The sequence below is a fragment of the Peromyscus eremicus genome, chromosome 2 (genome assembly GCF_949786415.1).
Source record: "Peromyscus eremicus chromosome 2, PerEre_H2_v1, whole genome shotgun sequence".
In the NCBI taxonomy this organism is placed as follows: domain Eukaryota; kingdom Metazoa; phylum Chordata; class Mammalia; order Rodentia; family Cricetidae; genus Peromyscus; species Peromyscus eremicus.
In genome coordinates, this window is record NC_081417.1 from 150,989,830 (window position 1) to 151,011,922 (window position 22,093).

Genomic DNA, 22,093 nt, shown 5'->3' on the forward strand with positions numbered 1-22,093 from the left:
AGATACAGCCCAGTGCAGGCCAGGTCTACACGGGACAGTGACAAAGGGAACAAATCCACACAAAAGAAAAAAAAAAAAAAAAAAAAAAAAAAAAAAAGGCCCTTAACAGGGATTGCTCCACCTACCCATCCAACACACTCCCGGGCCACTGGGGTTTCTTGATTTAGGATCACAGACAGCAAGTTGGCCACACTGCCCGCTGGAACTCCGTTTGAAAAGGAGGCCTGCTACTGCTCTCCATGAATCTTCCCTAAAGGATAAGCTCTTCCCAGGAGGAGACAGGGAAGCCACTCTCTAAGGACACAGGACCCTGTGAACTTCTGAAGAATGTTCCAAAATTGCATGCCTTTGGAAAAGCTGATGCCACAATAGAAAGACCTATTTGCGTTACTGGTTCTGCCTCTTTCTGGCTGTGTGACTCCAGGTGAATGAATGAACCTTTCTGAGCTAGGTTTTTTGTTTGTTTGTTTGTTTTGTTTTTTTTTTTACCAGACAACAGATAATGGGGCTGGCTGGTTGAATGAGAATGGTTGACACAGCATCGTCCTTCACGTTAGTTAAAGGCGGTCCCATTGACCGTGGATGCCCATTGAGATGGTCCTGCCCAGTGTGACCACTATGTCTCAGTTTTTGTTTTTGTTTTTTTAATCTAGAAATGGGCTGTGTGATCATTCCTACTTCCAACAAGTATTGTCTGGTGGGCCTGGAAAATTCACTCTGTAAAATACAGAGTCCGTAGCAGAATTTTTTGTTTGTTTGGTTTTCTTTTTCTTTATTTTTCTCCTCCTCCTCCTCCTCCTCCTCCTCCTCCTCCTCCTCCTCCTCCTCCTCCTCCTCTTCTCCTTGAGACAGGGTTTCTCTGTGCAACAGCCCTAGCTGTTCTGGAACTCACTCTGTAGACCAGTCTGGCCTGGAACTCACAGAGACCCACCTGCCTCTGCCTCCCTAGTGCTGGGATTAAAGGCGTGTGCCACCACTACCAGGTTGGTTTTCTTAAGACAGGCTCAGGACCTTACTGCACAGTGCAGGCTGGTCTCTAAAGCGTGAACCTCCAGCCTCAGTCTCAACAGTGCCAGCTCTGGGATTATTAGATGCTACCACCTTGCTTGGTTGGCATCTTCAGTAGATGTCTGCCTCCCTCCTGCCTTTCAGGTCTCAGGCCAAACTGCTTCTGGCCCGCAACCCTCCTCCACAAGCATCTACCAGCTCTGCACCCCCATCCCCTGCTTCCCATTCCACAGCCCCATCTCTGCCTTCTGAAAGTCTCTCCTAGTTTGTGGACCAGCTCACTGTCAGTTTCCCCAGTGGGTATGCCTGAAGTGGGGTCCTGCCCCTTCGTACCTACACTCTCAGCCCTGACCCACTCACAGTATGTATTCCCCTCATCTCTAGCCATAATAAAATGATAGCTCTTAACTCCCCCTTCTCAAGGGGAAGGAGTGGGGGAAGGGACAGCTGTGTGTGTGTGTGTGTGGGTGTTCTCTGAACACACATCACTGTGACTCCTGGGGTACGGTTCCTGGGGTGACAGCCCGGTTGGCCCAGCCTTTCTGCTGCCCAGGATTCCCCTGCTGCCTGCTGCCAGGAGGCCAGCAAGCCTTGAGGCCTTGATAGGTTTACTTGGGTGTTAATCCTGACAATCTCTTCTGGCCCAACCAGAGCGCCAGCCTCCATTCTTGTCCTGCGTCTAATTAAGCCCGTAAATACCACTTCCCCTTTCAGGCCTCGCTGCTTTTCTCAAAGGCGGGCAGGTAAAGCCCAGCCTGCTGCTTTGAAGCGGAGGAGGCCGGAAGCTGGGGCAGGTGCAGGAGGGGGAAAGGAGGGGAGGCATTTAGGTGTGTGGGGGGGGCTACTTTGAGAGGACAAACACCTGCAAATATTCTGACTTGGGTGTTTAACCTGCTAGGGACACTAAGCTCTGACAGAGCTAAGGGTACAGCTTAAACATCACAAGTACCCCAGGGGAAGAAAAAAAAAAACCAAAGAAACACAGCCCAAGGATTCTTCCCAGGGGAACAGCACACACAGACCGAATTGAAGCTTGACCTGGAGTTCACGGTCATGCACACCCCCTCCACACCGCTATGGTCACAGAGTGAACGGACATAGTCCACTTCACACCCCAATCCAGCTCCAGGTCTACAGGGAACACTCAGATACACACAGCCATAGCCACACAGAGAGACACCAGCCGGTTCTGCCTCAACTCTGAAAGGTTACCCATGGGTCTGAAGGTGAATCCTTAAACATTAATTTCTATACTTTAAACTATTTTTCAAATGAATTTCTTTTACTTTACATGCATAAGTGCTTTGCCTGATGCGTGTGTGTGTATGCCACATGTGTGTCTGGTATCTGCGGAGGTCAGAAGACAGTTTCAGGTTCCCCAAAACTGGAGTTCCAGATGTGGGTTCTTAGCTGGGGTCCTCGGCAAGAGCCGCAAGTGCTCCTAACCACTGAGCTGCTGTCTCTCCAGCCTCAGTTAAAACTTTTTATTATTTGAAACTTCATAGGGGCTGGGGATGTAGCTCGGTTAGCAGAGTGCTCACCGAGCCGGCATGAGGCCCTGGGTTCAATCACTAGTACTGCATGAGCGGTGTGGCTTGACCTTGTAATCTCAGCACTTGGGAGGTGGAGGCAGGAGGATCAGAGATTTAAGACCATCCTTGACTACATAGTAAGTTTGCAGCTAACTTTGGATACATGAGACCCTGTCTCGAAAAAAAAAGTTAATAAATTTCCAGTGGGGTTGTGGTGGCACATGCCTTTAATCCCAGCACTTGGGAGGCAGAGGCAGGTGGATCTCTGTGAGTCCAAGGCCAGCCTGATCTACAGAATGAGTTCCTGGACAGCCAGAGCTGTTACACAAAGAAACCTTGTGTCAAAAAACCAAAATAAAATAAATAAATAATACTAACAATAACAACATAATAAAATAACAATAAAAAATTTCACAAGCATGTATCACCTTTGCAGTAAATCTTTAGATGCACAAGATGGGGAATTCTATTCCTGTCTATTTCAAAGCCCCTGGTGACTGGCGCACACCTGGTTTGGGAATCCCTCATCCAGTCAGCCTCGGTGTTTGTTCCATCCTACACAGACCATCCTCCAATCTTTCCCCTCATTTTAACCAGGCTCTCCTAAAGGCCAGGTGCCTCTTCTACTGCTTCAGCTCCCTTCCTGTCTGTGTGACTTTTATCCTCACTGGCTGGGTGGAAAGTCAAGACGGAGGACAGAAGCTCAGGTTCTCCACAGCCACAGCTCAGGGAGAGCCAGGCTTGAGATGAAGACCCACTGCCTAGGAGGCCATCCCATGAACCCAGCAAGGGCTGGGATCAGCAGGACAGAGCGGAGGTCGGTATCCTGCCAGAGGAGATCCTTAACAGGGTCGAGTGGCTTGGACAGGACAAGGATCCCAGCAACTTTGGAAGAATGCTCCATTGAAGGACTTACCATAATGGTCTGGAGATGGCAGCTCTGTTCAGGTGCTCCTGACTTACTCTGTGACAATCACCAAGTCCCTTCCTCTCTCTGGGCCTCTGTTTCTTTATCTAGATACCTGTGTTTTATACTAGGCCAGTGACTCTCAAACTTGGTGGCCATCAAATGACCTGGGAAGATTGTCTCTGGGACACACATTTGTCTTGCTGGCTGAAGAAACTCCATTCTTCACATTCTGGAGAATCCTCCTCCTAGCACCTCCCTTGAGAACCGGTCTGATGTGTCCCACTGCCAGAACCCACCCCCTCCCCACCACTACCCGGAAAGCACAGGGGATGCTCTTGCCCTGGTCACACAGCAGCTAGGCGAACTTGGGAGGCAGGCACCAGTGTCTGTAAAACAGCCCTGCCTGAGACTCTCAGCCAGGAGAGAAAGTTCCCTAATCAGGGGGCTAGAAAGGGAGAGGATTCACTTGTCACCAGATAAGCATCACCACCTTATCTCTGAGGACCAATAACCACAGCCCCAGGCTCTGATTCCAAGAGAAACAGCTTCCCCTCCACCCCCTCCCGAGAAGCCTTGGAGAGCAGCCGGGCTCACCCTCCCTGGGACAAAGCCCAGCCTCCCTGGAACGCCCTCCATCAGACCAGGCAAGTCTGCCTCATACATCTTCCCCTCCAGTACACACCCGTGCAGTGTTGGGGCTGTGTGTCCGTCCAACGCAACTTGAAAATCACTGGGCTGAGCCTTGCTATGGTTCGGACAAAGAGACCTGAGGACCAGAGACTCATGAAGGGGCTCACTCTGTCTACCTCCAACTCCTGGCAGCCTGCGGCCACCTGGCCTCTGAGCTTCATTTCCCTGTTGTTTACTGAATTTTTCACAGGGTGACAAACAGACCTTTCAGAGGCCACGTTTGAGACAACTGTCTCGTCTCTGCTCTCATAAGACACTTGGGGATACTGACATCATAAGTGGTCAATAGGATGCCTGTTGGAGCCACGGTCTCCCCTGGGACTGAAGAAGGTCCAGGGCTCATGAAAGACGGGAAGGTGGTGGGCCTCAGTTGTCCAGCCCAAACAAACAGAAGAGCAGGGCTGGGTCCCTCCAGGACATCAGGGTCTAGCAGACTCAGAAGAGAGCTCTCCTCCCCACCATCCACCTCTCTGCCTCAGTTTTCCCCTCAGTGGAGGATTTAAGCATGTACCACACTCAACACAAAGAGTCTGCAGAGATGCCGGGTGGTGGTGGCACACGCCTTTGATCCCAGCACTGGGGAGGCAGAGGCAGGCAGATTCTGTGAGTTCAAGGCCAGCCTGGTCTACACAGCGAGTTCCAGGACAGCCAGGATTGTTACAAAGAGAAACCCTGTCTTGAAAAACCAAAAAAAGCCAAAACCAACCAAACAAACAAACAAAAAAGAGTCTGCAGAGATGAGAAAGGGGATTTCACTTTATGCCTCCTGAATACCCGGTCATCTGCTTGTTGGTCTTGGTCCTCTACCCATAAGCTCTGTGGCCTGTCCCTCCTCGGGCTCACTCCTGTCACTTTTTCTGAACTTTTACTGTAAAATGATGAGCTCAGGGGCCTGTCCAAGTCTGTGCCCTCCCAGCCTGAAGAGGAATCCATGGGTGGCAGTTGCTGGCTCCACACCCTGGAGCCTCCAGGGCAGGGATGACTCAGGGATTGAGCTGCCTCCTCCTCCCTCCCTCCATCAGCGGCAGAATGGTCCCCCCCCCCACATCTCCCCGCATCTCTGCTCTCCACTCCCATCTGCATTTCTCCCAGCTTCTGGGTCACAGCGTCAACCTCCACACCTTCCACACCATTCTCTGCTCAGTCCATCATTCTCCAGCTGAAATCCCTCCATGGCTCCCCACTGCCCTTGGAATAAGCCCTAAGTTGAAGTCTTGAGCTCAGCTTTGGAGGAGCCTACAAGCCAGGTCCCTGGAGGAGCACCTCGCCAGCATTGTCCACCGTGACAAGCTTAGTTTCTCGGGAGGGGATGAATGGCTGGAGAGCAGCAGGCCTGCACATCACAGCCCAGCCATGCCGGGGTCACATGTACCCTGTCTCAAGGGGTCCCTGGGGTAGGGCAAAGATACAATGGGCAGCAGTCTGAGCGGGTTAGGGGGTAAGAGCCCGGGAAAACGGGGAATCCTGTCACCCAACTTTCCCTGCCTCTTTCATACCTATCTGGAGGGATTTCTACCATTTTTGGTCCCTGGCCTTTGGCCTCACCCTCTCCACCCAGCTTCCCAGCCTCTACCGACCAAGGGATGGAGCTACCAAGGTCTTTGCATTCATCTAACAGCGTTTGTTGGACTTAGGAAGTGGCTCTTTCTCCTTTGGTCCTCTGTGGATGGGCAGCTCCCCCAGAGTCTATCGTGTTTCCTGGCTCAGGTTTGTACACCGGAAGGATGTGACCTCTGTACACGTCCTGCCTCCACCCCACTCACCATTGGATGATGGCTGTAGACTCACAGCCCACATGCCAGGGTCATAAGGGAGGGTCTCTGCTTCTTAAAGGAATCCTTGAAGGATGAAGGATGCTGGGGAAGCTGGGGGTGATATTTACCTGGCCTGCGGTTTGCTCTGGGTTTGTACGGTGTCATCTTTCCCTCTTCCCAGCATCCTGAGACCTACGCCCACCTGCCACTTGCCAAAAGTACTTGGATTTAATCCCAGCACTTGGGAGGCAGAGACAGGCAGATCTCTAAGTTTGAGATCAGCCTAGTCTACAGAGCTAGTTCCTGGACAGCCAGGGCTGTACGGAGAAACTCTGTCTTAAAAAAGTAAAAGTACACGGAGTCTCAGAAAAATCTCACTGAATTACCAGGATCTTCTTCCTCCCTGAACCCTTCCCCAGTCTCAACCACCTCCTCTTCAGCCACTGAGTGGTAGCCTCCTCTAACAGTTAGGAAGCCGCTGCTCAGGTGACTTCTGGATGCATCAGCTTCCTGGACTCACAATGGAGGGACATTCCAGAGGCAGAGCAGCGGGGACCATCACCACCTCCCTCCTCACCCAGCAAGCCGAGGTCTAGAGTGGTGGGGTTCACTGTCCTAGGCCCTCGGTGGGCAGCCTGGGCAGTCAACCTGAAGCAGCTCAGCAACCAATCCCTGTACCGGGGGCTGGCTGCTCCCCTGTTGGGGTTTTGTAGGCCTGCCCCCGCCCCTCGAGGCCCTGCGTGTGTGTGACTCTTGACTTCATCCACTAAGTCAATAGACCGGCTCAGGGGCCGCTCCCCCCTCGCTTCCCCCTCGCACCCCCCCCCCACCGTTTTCTTCTCGGGATAATGGGGGCTCTTTGTGGCCTAATCAGCCTCCTGAGGGGCCAGGAGGCCGGGAGCTCTTCCCCTGCAGCCACCGGTGGAAATGAAAGCGAGATTAGGCCCCGGCCTGGCCCACACCACAGCAAAGCGCCACCAGGCATTCCCTGCTTCAAAGCCCCTCGGGAGTTTGGTTACTTTATTTCTAAAGTTGTTTGTATTTCTAAAGTGGCCATTGAGGCGAGAGCAGGCCGAGACTGAGGGGAGGAGGAGCCAGGGCCTCTCTCCAGCTTGGGACTCCCCGCCAGGCTCCAGGGAGCTTTCCAACTGCCCGCCCAGTCTTTTCTCCTGTCGGGAGAATCTCTCCACCATGTAGATCAGATGGGGAAACTGAGACCAAGGCTGGTTGGGAAGTCACTGCTGTTGGAAGGCTCCCTGCTAGGGGGGTGGACTTTGGGATCTGAACCCACCAAACAGCAGAGAGGGAAATACCATCTGTAGCCTGGCTAGAGGCACTCACTCTCTGGTGGGACCTCAGTGTAGCCTCAACTGGTTATGGAAGGGAATGTCCAAACTGGAGCACACCGAGAGTCTCCCACTTTTCAATAAAGTTCCTGGGCCTCTTTTCTTAGGGTCCTCTTGGAATCCCACTAACAAAGGCATGAAATGCAGGGGTTCTGCAGTAATTCACTCTTACTCCACCTCTGACAAAAGAGGGGTGGGCATTTGGACTTCTGTTCATTTTCGGACAGCAGGAGGAAGATGAGAGAAAGGGCATTGGCCTCCAGGTCAGGGAGGCCCAAAGCTGAAGCCCAAGGTGCCTTCCAGCTGCAGCCCCCACCCCATCCATTGGAATTTATTGTTTTCCACAGGATTTGGGGGCCCTGGAAAGGCCAAATCCAGGAAGTCCTGTCCAAGAAGGAAATTACAAGGATAGGGGCGGAGTCAGGATGGGGGCGGGGTCAGGAGCTTAATGTGGAGGGGAAGGAAGGGCTCAGTATACCACTCCCTTGGTTCTGCGATCACAAGAGAAAGCGGGAGATAGGGAAGCTTCTGGAAGCTTCCATTAGCAAGTAGAGGTCCAAAAACTTTCCCTAAGACTCCCCCAATCCCTAGGCACCCCAAAACTCTCCTAGGAGGTGACCCCAGCTTTGATTTTCATGTCTACACAGGTCATATAAACTCGTTAGACTTTAAGACAAGCTTCCTGAGATCCAGGAAGCTTGAATCCAGACACCCCTCCTCCCTGTCTCCACACCACACTCCTCAAACACCTCCACACCCACACAGAACACCTCTGGAAGGCTGGGCTCCACTTTCTCCAGTCACCGAAAGACCTGCTGTCTGAAATTAAACCCACATCCGGAGGCGTGGCTGATCACCTGTCAGCCCTGCTGAGGCTTTGGGCCTTGGAGGGGAACCCCCAGAAAGACACAGCCCACTCGCTGGGGCTTCCCCCAAAAAGGACCCCAGAAAAGTCCAGGTTAGAGTTTTCTAAGCTACTTCTCATTCCCACCCCCTTTTCTGTCCTGCCGGGACCTCTTTGATCTCGGCTCTTTTGGCCCCACAGACAAAGAGTTCAGTGAAGGCCAGAGGCTCTCCTCTCCCTCCACTGCTGCCTTGAATCCTCAGTGCAGGAAAGCTAGGCAGCGGATGCCTGCGACTGCAAAGGTCAGCTTGGGGGCTGCTTGCTACACTCAGTGGCAGCCCCAAGCACACCCCGCTGTGTGCTCCCAGGCAGACTGGAACATATTTGCACACCATACACACACACACACACACACACACACACACACACACACACACACTTCACTCCCAGAGACCCAGGTGAACACAGACACACACGGTGGAAGAGGTCTGTTTATTGGGGCTTATTGTCTGTTCCCACTACCAGGATCAGAAGGCAGGGGACCTGATATCTGGAGTATAAATTAGGCGGTTGACACTGTGTGCAGTACCTCGAATACACTTAACAAAAGTTCTAAAGAACAAATGACGAGACTCATATACATTTACTCCTCGGGAAGATTTTTCTCTCCTTCCTTTTCTTTTCTTTTCCCTTTAGTGACAGGGGGCGAAAGGGAACATCACATATGCACCTATCTGTGCAGGGACCAGTGAAATGGCTCAGCCAGTAAAGGTGTGTGCCTTCAAGCCTGGTTACCTGTGTCTGATCCCTCTCGGGGCCCACATGATGAAAAGAGAGGACCGACTCCTGCAAGTTGTCCTCCACAGTGCACACTCAATCCCAAACAATAAACAAATAAAAGAAAATTTGTAATGTCTGGGAAAAGGTCCTTCCAGTCGTGAAGCTGAGAGGTGGCCTCTGTTTTGGAGTCGCCGGTCCTTTGACTGTTTTGGAGAGAGAGAGAGAGAGAGAGAGAGAGAGAGAGAGACAGAGACAGAGACAGAGACAGAGACAGAGACAGAGAGAGATCTATTCTGGGAAGCTGGGGCTCTTTAGAGAATATGAAGCTATCAAAAAAAAAGGTAGCTGTGGGGTTCTGAGCAAGGTGTGAGCTCAGGAAGCAGAGGCGCATCTTTACACAGTATTTAAAATTCTGCCCCTATGGACTCCAGTGAAGGGTTGGGCTTTTGTTGGTTGGTTTTGTTTAGCTTTTACCTGACTCTCAAATGGCTTCCGGAATCCCATCCAAAGGATGGGAACCTTTGTGTAAATCCCTGTCCATGGAAAACCGAGGCGCAGAGAGACTCATCGACGCGTCCCAAATTGCAAGGCCAATGTGCTGGAGACTGGGGACTGATGCATTCTGCCCTTCCCTGCTCCTCCAGCATCTCCCACCCGGAGCTGCTGGGGCCGGGAGCACAGGCCGGTGGAGAGCCGCGAACACCCAGCTGCGGATAAGCAGTGGGTGCAACAGGACCCGGGGCAGCACTTAGCCTTCATCGCGCCCTAGGGTGCAGTCTTCCAGCCCCCCGCCCCTCAACCCCATCCCTCTGACTCCGAGACCAAAACCTGGAGCTGATGACTTGCGCGCTGTCACCGCGAACTTTGCAGTGGGACGGCTAAGCGGGAAGACGAGAGCGGGGCTCACGGCTGGGGGCGTGGGGGGTTGAGGGGGAATCGCGCACCGCTGAGCCGCTGGCCGAGGCCCAGCGCTGTGTCGCAGCGCGCCGCCCGGGTCCCCGCCCCACCAGCTCGGCGCGCTTGCCTCTAATTAAGCGGCTGGATCCCGGGAAGCCGCCGGGCCGCGCGGTAATACGATGAGCTGCTTTTGTACTAATGTCACCCAACGCCGAGGATCAAAAGCGCTGCGACCCGCCGGCCGGCCCCGCTAGCTCTGCAGCCCGCCGCTCGCAGACCCGGTCTGCCTCTCGGCTACTGCATCCCTTTGTCCTTCCAGCTGCTGTCCTGAACCCCCCCCCCCCCCCCACACACACACACCCTTGGAGCTGCTTAGCAGTCCCCACACTCCACTCCCAGTCGTCTCTCCTGCGTGGCTCTCCACGGTCGCGCCCTTTCTGCAGACTCTCTCCGACTTTCTCATTCCTCTCGTCTAGGGTTCCGGGTCCCCACCGTTCCATCCCACCGCTGCAGGGCTCTCCACTCGGACTCAGGCCTCGCGTACTTCCAGGGCCTGGCAACCGGAGCCACCCGGCTGACCCTAGACCTCGGACGCGCTAGGCCAATTCACGGCTGCAGTGGACTTCCAGAGACCTGCGGCGGCGGCCTCCCGCTCCCTGGAAATCTGCCCGAGCTCAACCTAGCTGTCTCACTAAAGGACCAAACACACGCTCCGGGGGCACTTCGAAACCAGATTTGGGGCGCACACAATTTTCCCGCACCCCTCCCGAGGCTGCTGGGATCATCTGAGGCTTTCTCTTTCCTCCTGGGCTTAAGTTGTTGACCCCGCCTTCACATCTCTCTCCCCACACCCGTTCATTTGGCCCCCACCTCCCCTTTGCCCTCGACCCCTTCTCTTCCTCCTGCAGGCCCCTCCCCTCCCCACTCCCTCCCCTCAGCTCTTTCCCCCTTCGCAACCCGGTCTCGCCTCTCCCCAGCCCCACTTTGTTTGAAGTTATGGAGAGATCTAGCTACTGCTGGTGCAGCTTCCCCCTTAGGTCGCCCGTTCTGCCTTGATTAGATTTGGGAAGGCGAGTTTCCTCCCTCCCCCGGCCTGACCCCAGTGGGGCCAGTCCCAACAGAGCGGGTCAGAAAGTGCTGACCCCATTTCCACCTCCTCCCCATGTTCAGCAGGAGTTAGGGGTAAGGAAAAAGAGAAGGAGGGCCCAGAGTAACAGAAACTTAGGGGGGCATCTCAGTCTTCCAATCACTTTGGGTCCCCAACTGGGTTTCCTAATTACCCCATTAGTGGAGTGGGAGGAGATGTGGCTATTTTTCAGGAATTCCCGGAATGCACCCCCCCCCCTTGGTCAGGCCTTCATGGCCCCAGAGAGAACCTTCCCTTTGGGGTTTCAAAGCAGGAGCCCCTCCTCGCAGTCCAATTGTTCTCAGCCTGTTAGTTTGCGGGTTTACATCCTAAGATGCCCTCACCTGGGGCTGAGGGCCAAGGCTGCCTTAACTTTGTTGATGGCCAAGGACTTACGGCAAATCGCAACTTTATAAAGACTGTCATTTCCTCGGTCCTCTCTGTGCTTTATGTAATATCAATATGCAATTTAACGTGTAACAATTGTTTTTCAGAAAGAGGCTCCTAAATAAAAATCAAAGTCCCAATAGTCACCTCACTGCCTTGTGGCCTCGCTATATGTGCTTAAAAACCCTTCCATGTAAATTCCACTCAAAAATTTGGAAAGCTGTGAAAGGGGAGGGTGGCGGGTGGGGGAGGTTAATCCGGGTTTAACGCTCTTGCGCTGCAGACTCAGGACCAGGGTTGGCCCGATTGCCTTATCGCCTCCCAACATTTGAGACGCCCATATTTTACCCAGCCAAATAGCTTGGAGAGCTGCACAGACGGCTGCCGTGGTCGCGCCTCAGGAAAATGTGTTATTAATATCTAAATAACTTCCCAATACTGTCTGGTAAATCTCCCTTCACCGTTCCAAATGATGAATTCGTTTGAAGTCTTCCCCCAGTCTCATCTTTTCAATGTGTGCGTGCGTGCGTGTGTGTGTGTGTGTGTGTGTGTGTGTGTGTGTGTGTGTCTCTTCTCTCTTCTTCTTAGGCAGGCTTATTTCAAACTGGTAAATATCTAATTCCTTTAACTGCCGCTCTGTGCACACGAATCTTTTAGGTACAAACGCCTTGAAATGGCCGCTGCGCGGCGGGTGCGTGCCCGGAGGTGAACACAGAACCCGCGCGTCCTCGCAGCGGGGAACCCCACTTGCTAGACTCCAACAACTTCTGTCGGCCAGGGCTTCTTCCTTGAACGTGCCCCCCCCCCCATCTCCCGCGCCCAGCCCCTGCACACCCCCTCCCTCCCCAGCATTCCCAGTATCCCCGAGGCATCCCCAGCAACCAGGCCCAACGGCCGGTTGTGGCCCTGTGAGGTTCGCGCTCTCGGCACTCGCTGGTTCTCTTGTTTATAAAGTTTGTTTTCTGAATGTCTTCTATTAGATTACGCTCCTTCGTCGCCCCTCCCCAATCTTATCTCCTTCTGTCTCTTCTCTCCTGGCCCGTCACACTAGATTTAGGCACCCGTTTATCTGGAGCGCAGTTTGCAGACTTTATTTACCGCGGGATGCGAGGCTGCGAGCGTGCGAGCGTGCGAGCGCGTGTTCGCCTTTGTAACAGTTATCGCCTCATTGTAGTGCCGTTTAGTCTCAGCTCCCTCCTCCTCACTCTTGTCTTGGGTTCAGGGGGATGGGGGGGTCTTGTCAGCGCAGTGTGGGCTCACCCCCTCGATAGGAGCTCCCACCACCACGGGACCTTCCCGCGTCCCATCCCCCATCGGACCGTGGGGCCTTCAGGGCCCCCTCCCACGCTTGCTCTGTTCCCTCCACATCCGTAGCGGAGCGCTGCCTAAAGCCGAGGAATTGCCTGACACCCCCTATCTTCCTCGAAGCCCCCATTATGCGAAGCTGATCCTCCTCTGAACAGACTCAAATCCCGCCTGGACTGTGTTTGATTAGATTGCCAACCCGGGGTAATCCTTTGATTTGGTGGAGTGTCAATTACCTTTCTCTAAACACACATTTACAGAGGAGGGAAGTTGTAGGTTTAAATCAATGCAGATCGCCCCCTGATAAATGGGCCGACTAGGTCCCCTCTCCGCCCAGCCCTCTTCTCCAAGGCCCCTCCCAGGCCCCTTCTCACCTATCCCCCCCCCCAACAGCGACCCTTCCAGGTGTGAAGTCTCCCGAAAAAATAGAAGAAGAAAAAAGAAAAAAAGAAAAGAAAAAGTGTGGGCCGCGAGGAGCCCTGCCCCCCCTTCCCTATTCATTCGCTCCCCCGGAGCCTAATTAAATTTGGCAGGTCCTTGTACACACAATCAAAACAGCTTCCTCCGGTGCGGCAAACGACCGAAAACCGCATTAGCAGCCATCGCCGCTGCCAAATTAAATTGTTTCCCACCTCCTTTTACAAGTGTCTAAACCCGACACTTCGGGCTCTCCCCTCCTCTCCATCCTTCCCTGTCGTATCCCACTCCACACCTGTAAGTTTGCCTTTCTTCAGATAAATTAAGGGGAAAATGCAAAGAAAACAAACCTAAGGCCTGAGCGGTAGCTCTGTGGGAGAACGTTTGCCTGGCTGGTGCAAGACTCTGTCTGGTTCAGTCCTCACCACCGGGAAAAAAATGAAGTCCTGGTCCCCACATCCCCCTCGGCTCCCTAGCCTTCCCCGCGTTTCACACTCCAGGACTCTTCCCCCATTGGACCCTGACACCCATAGGTATCCCGGTGACACAGGAAAACAACTTCTCATCCCCCGGTAACTTTGGGGTGTTTTATGTTAACTATAACCCCACTGGGCCTTGTACCCTCCAGAGCAATTCTATGTCTGATGTGCTCATCTACGGCTTCCGCTGGAGCCCTGTCAGATGCCTGAAGGGTGGGCCGCAAGTATTACAGCTATTGTTAATTGACTATCCCTCCACCTTGTCTCTCTCCGTGACTACAACCCTTATCAATTTCTTGGGGGCAATCTTCTTCCTCTACCTTCTCTGCTCAGATCTCTAGCAGGCCGGCTCCGAGGAACTACCCATGCCCTGACTCTTGGGGAGAGGGATGAAGAGGACAGGGTCCAAGCCATCAAGGGTGCAAATTGTCTCCTTCCTTCCCCAGGTAAGCTGAGCGAGGCGCAGCCCCTATCGGCAGCAGTCCTGAGAATTCTCACAAGCAACAATCCTAATAACTCAGTCTTAACTAGGATAAGAGGGAAAGAGGGGGAAAAAAAAGCCCACAGTCTCATGAATATCAGCCCAAGGGAAGCAGGAGTGAGCCGTTCAGAGATGAAAGTGCGCAGAAATAAAAGCTCAATTTAATCTGCTTTAAAACCCTTCAACTTAACGTTTGTGCTTCCAACTCTGAGAGTGAAGACTGATTGCGGATAAATAGTTTCTTACCATGCCTGGAAGCTATTACACCCCTCTCCAACACAGCTTCCTATTCAGCAGCCTCAGTTTTCATTACCAGCTCTAATAAGTCTTAACGTTATTAAATGCCAAGCGGACGATAGGAAGAAACGGACTCAGGGAGGGATCTCTCTTTAGCGCTTAAAGAGGAGCCCTCTTAAACCCCTCTTTGGTGGCTCCCCGCCACGAGAGGGGCAACCCTGGGAGAAAGCATTTGTCAAAAAGCAAGAAGCCAAAACAAAGTTGTGAGTGTGTACCCCTCCTCCTGCTCTGCCCACGGTGGGGAGGGGGTTGGGCATCTGGGTCCTCTCCCGGACTCCTACAACCCGAGGCAGGCTGGAAGGTCTTTAACTCAGCTGGGAAACCGATGTCTTAAGGGTCTAAGAGAGAGATGAGCGGTCCCCACATGCCTGCCAGCCAACCGGCCAGGGTTCACACCGGACACCAGATCTGTCCAGGATGAAAACAGTCTCTCAACTGATCCACCACAGCCTCTCCACAGTCCACCACAGCCTCTCCACAGTCGCCTCTGATTGAGCTGCAGACTCTGCCTGCTAAGATCCGAGGCATTCCTGACCTGATCCAAAGGCGTGTAGGTAGGCAGACAGTCACCTGGAGGATGCCAGCATTCACGCAGCCATCCAGAGCCCCTGAGTGCCACTCATACCCCACGGCATCACAAACCCTGGGGATCTGTCAGGACATCAGCCCCCTGCAAGTCACTTCATTCTTACAGTCAACACTGGTGTTCTCAGCTGTCCCCATCTGGAAGGTCCAGTCTGGTTTCTAAACCCCTGGGGGCGCGCGAAGTGTCCTGAAGTGTCCTGGGTCTCTGTCAGGGAAACCCTCTCTCCAGTGAAGCCGCTGGCTCACCGGGTTTTGTGAGGCCCATGAATTCTCTAAGTCGGAGGGATTCCTCAAGACACAAGCCTTTTTCTTTCTTTTCCTTTTCTCGGAGGCCACTGACTTCTGCATTTCATCCCACACTGAACTAGACACATCCTCCTTCATACACACATGCCAGCTATCTACAAACAAACTCAAACATCCCAACTGCTTCCTGGGGGTAACTCCTAGGTGGTGTTTGGTGTGTAGCATGTACCTTGGGAAGATTATTCGGATTCAGGGTCCACCAGTAGTATCACCAATTTTTTTTTTTTTTTTTTTGGTTTTTCGAGACAGGGTTTCTCTGTGTAGCTTTGCGCCTTTCCTGGAACTCGCTTTGGAGACCAGGCTGGCCTCGAACTCACAGAGATCCGCCTGGCTCTGCCGGTACCACCGATTTTTAAAAAAGAAAAAAAAAGTCCAATTCGTCTTTCTGATAAACTGAGATAAACCCTGGGTCCCCAGGAAGGAGTCCCAGGGCTCTGGGCAGAATGGCCAAGCCTGTGGCTACTTGGCCGTGCAGAGGCTGCCTCCCGAAGCAGACCCTAGGCCCCTCTGGCAGGCCGGGCACAGCAGGGCACCAGGCACTGCTCTCAGCCTTTCTTCCCCGGTCCTTTTGTCCCTGGAGTGCAGTAGCTCCTCTAGGGGCCCCGAGAGTGTCAGCAGCCTGCCCTTCTCTTGCAAGAGGCTGCCCTAAGAAGGGGCTGCCTCCTCCCAATCCTCCCCACTTGGACTGAGCTACTGGGGGCTGGTGGGGGCTGGGCCTCCGTCTCTGGGAGTTGTCTTTAGAAGTGGGCTTTTGTCTGTGAAGTTCATCTTCAAGGTTGGGAGGCACTCCTGAGAACCAGAGAGAGACCGAGACAGGCGGTGGAGGGAAGGGAATCTGCAGAAACCTCCAGAAGAATTTTTGGGCAACAAGCGATCCTTAGTAAACGTCCTCCACTTTCCCCAAAGACACTTGGCTTTCGAATTCATTCTGCCTCCCTGGCATGTGTGTTTCAGGCGCCCTCCCCAGACGACCCCCCGCCCCCCCGCCCCGCGCCGCCCGGTTTAGTCTTTGTGGCTCCGAAGTCTTCCATCCCCATTTCTACTCACCCACCCTTTGGCCCCACGTTCACAAAGACAAGAAAACTTCTACGGAAGGGGTGACGAGGAAAGACTTCCCCATCCAGAAACAGAAACACAGCAGGGTTCTCCAAGGCGGGGTACAGGCGCTTGGAAGATAAACTTCGGCATTAGCAGCTCCCAAGAGAAAGCTGAGCTAGGGAGACGACGCAGAAAAGCCTAGCTAAGGTTGGGCAGCGGGTGTGGGGCGCCTGACTCTCTCTGAATCCACCGACCCTTGGCATCTGGGAACTTGGCCTCCAGCCCCCCGCCACAACAGTGCTTGCCAAGAGGAAAGCACTCGAGTGCCCCCGTTCCTCCCTAGCCATGCGGGGCTGAGAGGCGGCCCGCGTGGCCCGAGCTAATTTTTATTGATTTCAGCGGTCAGTCAGCTGTCAGGCGGGGTTTCAAGGGACCGTTTAGAAAGCGTGTGCGGGTCTGGTTAACAAATTCATTTAGGGAGCCCCGGGCGGGCTCCTCCTTCCTCGCCCTCCTCCCTGTACACCCCCCCCCCCCCGGCCCCGGCAAGCTTGCCCAAGTTTTCTATAAATAATTGATCGACGCCAAAACGCCAGCTCCCGAGGATGCACAGGCTATGGGCCGGTGCGCGCGCGGCGGGGGGTGGGGGGGTGACAGCTGAGGCGCACGACTGTGCTACCCCGCAGCCGCGATCCCCTGGACTGGCTTGGTGGGGAGAGATAGACCGGCGCACCATAAAGCCTTCAAAACCCCGGCCGCCTGCAGCCTGCGACTTTTTCCCAGCTGTGGCCGAGGTTAATCCGCAGGAGATTCCCTCACCGCCAGCATGGGAAAACGTGGTCTCCGGCGGCGTCGCAGGCCGCGGCAGGTTCTTACCTTTGTCGCCCAGGATGCCGTCAATGCTGTGTTTGGCTTTCTTCTCGCCATCGTCCTCTTTCTTGTCCCCGTCTTCATCGTCCTCTTTCTTCCCGAATTTGATTCTGAGCACTCGGCTAATCGAACTCACTAAACCTCAGAAATTAAAGGCAAAAGAGAGAGTATAAGTTATTGGGGCAGAGGACCAGGAGGCAAAGGTCAGAGACACCCATTCTCAGCTCCCTCGCACCCAGGCATTTTAGGCTTGCTCCAGTAGCGGCTTAGGTTTCCGGAGGAACCTAGGTCACTCCTGGGGCGTGCACGTCCAGGTCCAGGTAAGCCCACAGAGCACCCACCTAGTGCTTCTCAGTACACACCCTTGTACCCTCATCAGGGGCCTGACCCTACCTCATGCTCTGAATACACTCACAGCATGCCCACCGCTCGAGTGCGACCCAGAAAACCCCTGCCCTTGCTGCAGCTACGCAGGTGTGTCCTGGCCCTGCATGCTTGCACACAATTACACAGTCAGAAACAAATTGAGTAGCTTTCCTCCTCCTCACAGCATCGTCTGAGATCTGAGCTTCAAAATAGAGGTGCTAATGGGTGTGAGTGTGTGTGCCAAGGACATCAACCTCCCTGAGGCAGGTGTCTCTTCTCCAGATCACTTTCCCCGAAGTTCAAGAGAACCCCACCTTCAAGGTTAACTTCTCTTCAATTCCTCTAGGCATCCCCATCTCCCTTCCGCTCTCCTTTCTTCCCATTTTCCTTCCTTCTTTGGACGTCTCCTTTCCCAACTTCCTGTTTTCCTCTTCCTTCAAGCCCCCCTGCTTTCGCTTCACTTCCACGCTGAACTATTTTCCTCCCAGGTGCCACCCACCCATCCCCTTCCTCTGTCCACCCTCCAGCCCTGAACTCCGAGTCTCCAGCCAGACTCCCTGGCAGCTCTGCCGTCCTCGGCTCAGCTACCTTCTCACCTGAGGGCACCGTGCTGCGGTCACAGTGGCCGTCCTTCAGCAGCCGGTCCCGGATCTCCCAGCTGAACATTCCGGGATTTTCTCTCTTGTACTCCTCAATCTTTTTCTCCACATCCGGAGTCGCCACCTGCTTCAGAAGTGGAGGTGGGGTAGCAGGAATGGAGAGATGGGGTGGGGGAGGGAAATAGTTTTAGTATCAACCTCCCAGAAGCTCCCAGCCAGGCCTGCTGCTCCTGTGGTCATGCCCTTCCTCCTGAGACGGACTTCAGGTTTTTCAAAGAAACCATTCCTGGTTCCGAGGATGGCATCGGTGGGGGCAGGGATAAGTAATAAAATGAAATAAAATCTAACTCATAACCCTGTGGTTCCCCCCTCACCACCTCAGGCAGCACCTCAGGCAGATTTCCTCTGGCTAGGGTGGAGGTATGGTGTTGGGGCAGATGTGGGGAAATTCCGGTGAGGGATTATCGGCTTCACAGTCTTGGACAATCTAAAGCCCAGCTAAGGAATCCTTCAAATTTTCAAATACTGGGGCAGTATCTGAGCAATAAGGAGGAGCTCCTACAGTCTTTTCCATGGGAAGCTTCCAGACACCGAGGGCTGCTGGGTGACAGGAGCTAGTGAGAGGTGACAACCAAGGTCCCCACACCAGGGAAAGCCTGCTGCCAGCCTCAGAGGCAAAGACACTCACTCTGGGCTTGCTACCACCGATGGCCCCGGGCCGGATGGACCCGGTCTCCTGATACCGGCACAGAATCTTGGAGACGCAGCCATGGGAGACACGGAGCTGACGGGAGATGACGCAGGGCCGGATGCCGTGATGGGCCATTTCCACTATCTTGTGACGGATGTGGTTCGGCAGGGGTCGCCCGTTGATGAAGACCCCACCAAGCTGATTGACCCGGCCTTGGCCAAGAGGGGTGGACACTGGAGGAGAGGGGGAAGATGATGAGTGAGAATAACACAGGAAAGCGTTAGTGTGTGAGAGGGGGAGCCGAGACCCAAGACTCCCAACAGCTCCTAGATCTTCCCCAAGCACTGGGAGGCTCCTACAGGGAGAAAGAGAAGGGCCCTGGCTTCAGAGTCTTGGCGTGTTTGTCCCCAAAGTCACTCTCCACTGCGGGAAATGAAGATACACCTTTGGTGATGTGGATTTCTGAAGGGACCGAGAGTGGAGTCTGGCAGATACTAGAGAGCCTAGTAACAGTGGCAAATGGTTCTGAGGCCATAGCCTGAGGTCACAGGCCTGTTGCCTCTGGAAGAGGCTGACAGTCAGTGGGATGTAGCCCACCAGGCCAGTTCCACAACCCTGGCAGTCAGGACTCCACTATCAGTAGGCCTCCTGACTCCCAACATTCACAGCTCTGGCTTAAGCAGCCAGGGTTGTGCCCCCATAAGTCTTCACAGCTTAAGGATTGGTGACATAAAGCTGTCCTGGACTACTTCCGGGAGCCCAGGCCATCCCTTGACGGATTCCCTTTGCTTCCAAACACCCTCAAAGTTCTCATTTCGTTTGGGGACAAATTGGGGGCACATGCCACAGTTACCACAAGCTCCAAAATACCCTCACTTGGTCTCAGAAATGCAGTAACTGTCCCAGAAGTCTTTGCTGCAGTGAAGATGGGCCACTGTGTGTGTGTGTGTGTGTGTGTGTGTGTGTGTGTGTGTGTGTACCGGGAAGATAGGCGTACCTGATGTGTTCTGGGGAGGGGAGAACTCAGGCAGGCCTTAATGCAAAGTCTACACAATTTTCTCACAGAAGGTTGGGGGGACACCCGGTGCACTAATCCGGTCTCGATACCCCCAATTTGGGTACTCGCTGCTGCAGAGATCTGGAAGATTACAACGATTTCACAGCGGCCCAAGCGGAGAAAGCAGATAGAATAATTGGAAAGGAGGAGGCTAGAAAAGGCTCAGGCTGCTGAGCTGTTCCTACCGCCCCCTCCTTACTTTCCTGCTCCCCCCACCAATTTCTCTTTGTAAAAGTAGGTATCTGAAGCCACCCTCGGATTTAATCAGAAATCGTGCGTCGCCAAGCCAGAGTCACTCGGTCTCCGTGGCGGGATACGCCATTAGCGCTGGAGAGCTCTCGAACGCCCAACTTTATATTCAAGAGCCACTTTAGCGACCGGCACTCGGCTCTCCTCAGTATTCTGCGTCATGTTGGGCAAATATTGTCCTAATCCTTCGCGCGTCCTCAGCCGCCTGTTTTGCTTGCATTCGTTCCAGGAGAGGGCTCTGGCAAATCCCCGGCTGCCGCGCTCTCCCGCCTGCGTGGCCGCTCGCGCACACTTGATCACGCAGCCCCGCTCTCTTCGCCTCTGTCTAATTCGGGGACCCGGCGGCTTCTCGCTGCCTGAGGGGGGTCTCCCTCCCCAGATCGCAGGCTGCCAGACAGACCCTTCTCACCTTCTCTCCCCAGCCTCCCGCACCCGCAAGAGAGGCCCGCATAATAGCAAGAGGAGCGACTAAAAAATAAAATAAAATTGGCACGCCATTTCTAACCGCTGCCGTGACACCCCGGGCTGCCTGACCCGAGGAAGCCTGATGACCCTTCCGTGACTGGCTGAAAGCCTTCCATCAGTTTAAATAGAAAAGGGAGGAGGGGGGCGCAAAGGGGCCCTTTCTCCTCCCCGGGCCCGTCACCGCCTGCTGGTCCCTTCTACTCCCTCGAGTGGCTGAAGAATTTGGCTGAATGTTTCATCACCACGACAGTCCCCTCCTTGTATTGGACATTGCTGTACCCTCTCTCTGTCTCGAGTTTCTCTTCCGGGACATTTGCAGACTTTAGAAAGAGCGAGGGAAAAGTTGTGTTTTGGGTTTTTGTTTTTGTTTTTGCGGGGAAATACGGTACTATGTATTATTTCCAATTAGCTTGTTTCCGGGCCCAAAAGACAAGCCGGTTAGTAAGTTGCTTTGGAGGAAGCGGACAGTTTGGTAGGGTAGGAATAGAGTATCGCTTGTAGGTATTTCGAAATAAAAGGGTTTAGGACCCCATCCCGAGGCTGAGGGACAGATTCAAAACGAGGGAAGAAAGCTGGCGGCACTGCGCAGAGACTCCGCAAAGTGTCAGAAAATAGTGGGCCAAACTGGAATTTATCGGGACGCGAAACGGACCAGCTTCAAACTCCCCGGGGAGTCGCACCCTGCGGGGAAAGGCTTGCCGCCCGTGACCCGCGAAGCCCGTGCCGCGGGTCAGCGGCGCCCACGGAGAAACCGACAAGTGTTGGCTCCAGAAACTTCCCGGGTCGCACGCGAAGACTGGGACCCAGCAGAGCCAGGAAGACCCACCGCCCGCTCCCCGGTTGGTGCACCCCCGAGGCCTTCGGGGTACCCGGTGAAGGCCTCCTGCGCGCTCTTACCTTCCAAGGGGAAGCCGGTGCGCGGGTAGTTCTGCCCCGGGCCGGGTCTCATCATCCTGGGAACCGCGCCGGGCAGCGCCGCCATTCCTGCGCACGCCGGAGACGAATCCAGAGTCGGCTGGAGAAACCTTTCAGCGTCTCTTCCTTTCACCCCTGCTGCGATCCTCCTCTCCTCTCCTCTTCTCCCCCCGCCCCCCCAGCCTCTTCCCCCTCCCTTCTGCACCCCCCCCCCGGCTGCAGACGCGCCCCTTCCAGAAGCTGTGCAGGGGGGGTGAGGTGGGGGCGGAGGTGTGGGGGAGAGGTGGCGACCAGGAAGTTCAAACAAACAAACACTCCAACCCCAAGTCCGCCTCCACCCGCCAGGCCCGGCCAGAAGTTGAGCCGAGTGACACTGGCAGCCACGGGCCCTGCAGGCCGGGCTCCCGGTCCCCAGCTGCGCCTTGCGGGCCACTCGCTCCCGCGCGCCCAGCCGAAGTTCCTGAGCCGAGAGGCTACGGAGTGGATTTCTTTGGGTCTTTATTTATATATTTATTCTCTGGCTCGGGCTCCCTCCTCCCCTGGATCCCTCCTCTCCACGCCTCTTTCTGCTCGCCCTCACACCCTGTCCCCGGGAGGACTGGAGCGGGGACGCGCGTCTGCTCGGGTTTCTGGTTGGAGGGGAGGCGACCCGAGTGACAGGGCTGGGGGTGAGAAGAGGAAAAGCGAGGGGGCGCGAGCGAT

General features: G+C 54.5%; 1 protein-coding gene across 2 annotated transcripts in view; it reads right to left on the reverse strand.

Moving 5' to 3' along the window:
• Positions 1-21,458, reverse strand: part of Pax7 (paired box 7) — a 93,863-nt gene extending 72,405 nt beyond the window's left edge. Inside the window, exons 1-4 of one of the 2 annotated variants that reach the window (XM_059256234.1) lie at positions 21,374-21,458; positions 18,703-18,938; positions 18,012-18,141; positions 17,056-17,184 (exon numbers count right to left, since the gene is read on the reverse strand). In XM_059256234.1, the coding sequence (XP_059112217.1) occupies positions 17,056-17,184; positions 18,012-18,141; positions 18,703-18,938; positions 21,374-21,458 (580 nt within the window). Of the gene's footprint in view, positions 1-17,055; positions 17,191-18,011; positions 18,142-18,702; positions 18,939-21,373 lie in introns of both variants that reach the window. The other variant, XM_059256232.1, reaches the window with a different exon arrangement.
• Between the last annotated feature and the right edge of the window lie 635 nt (positions 21,459-22,093).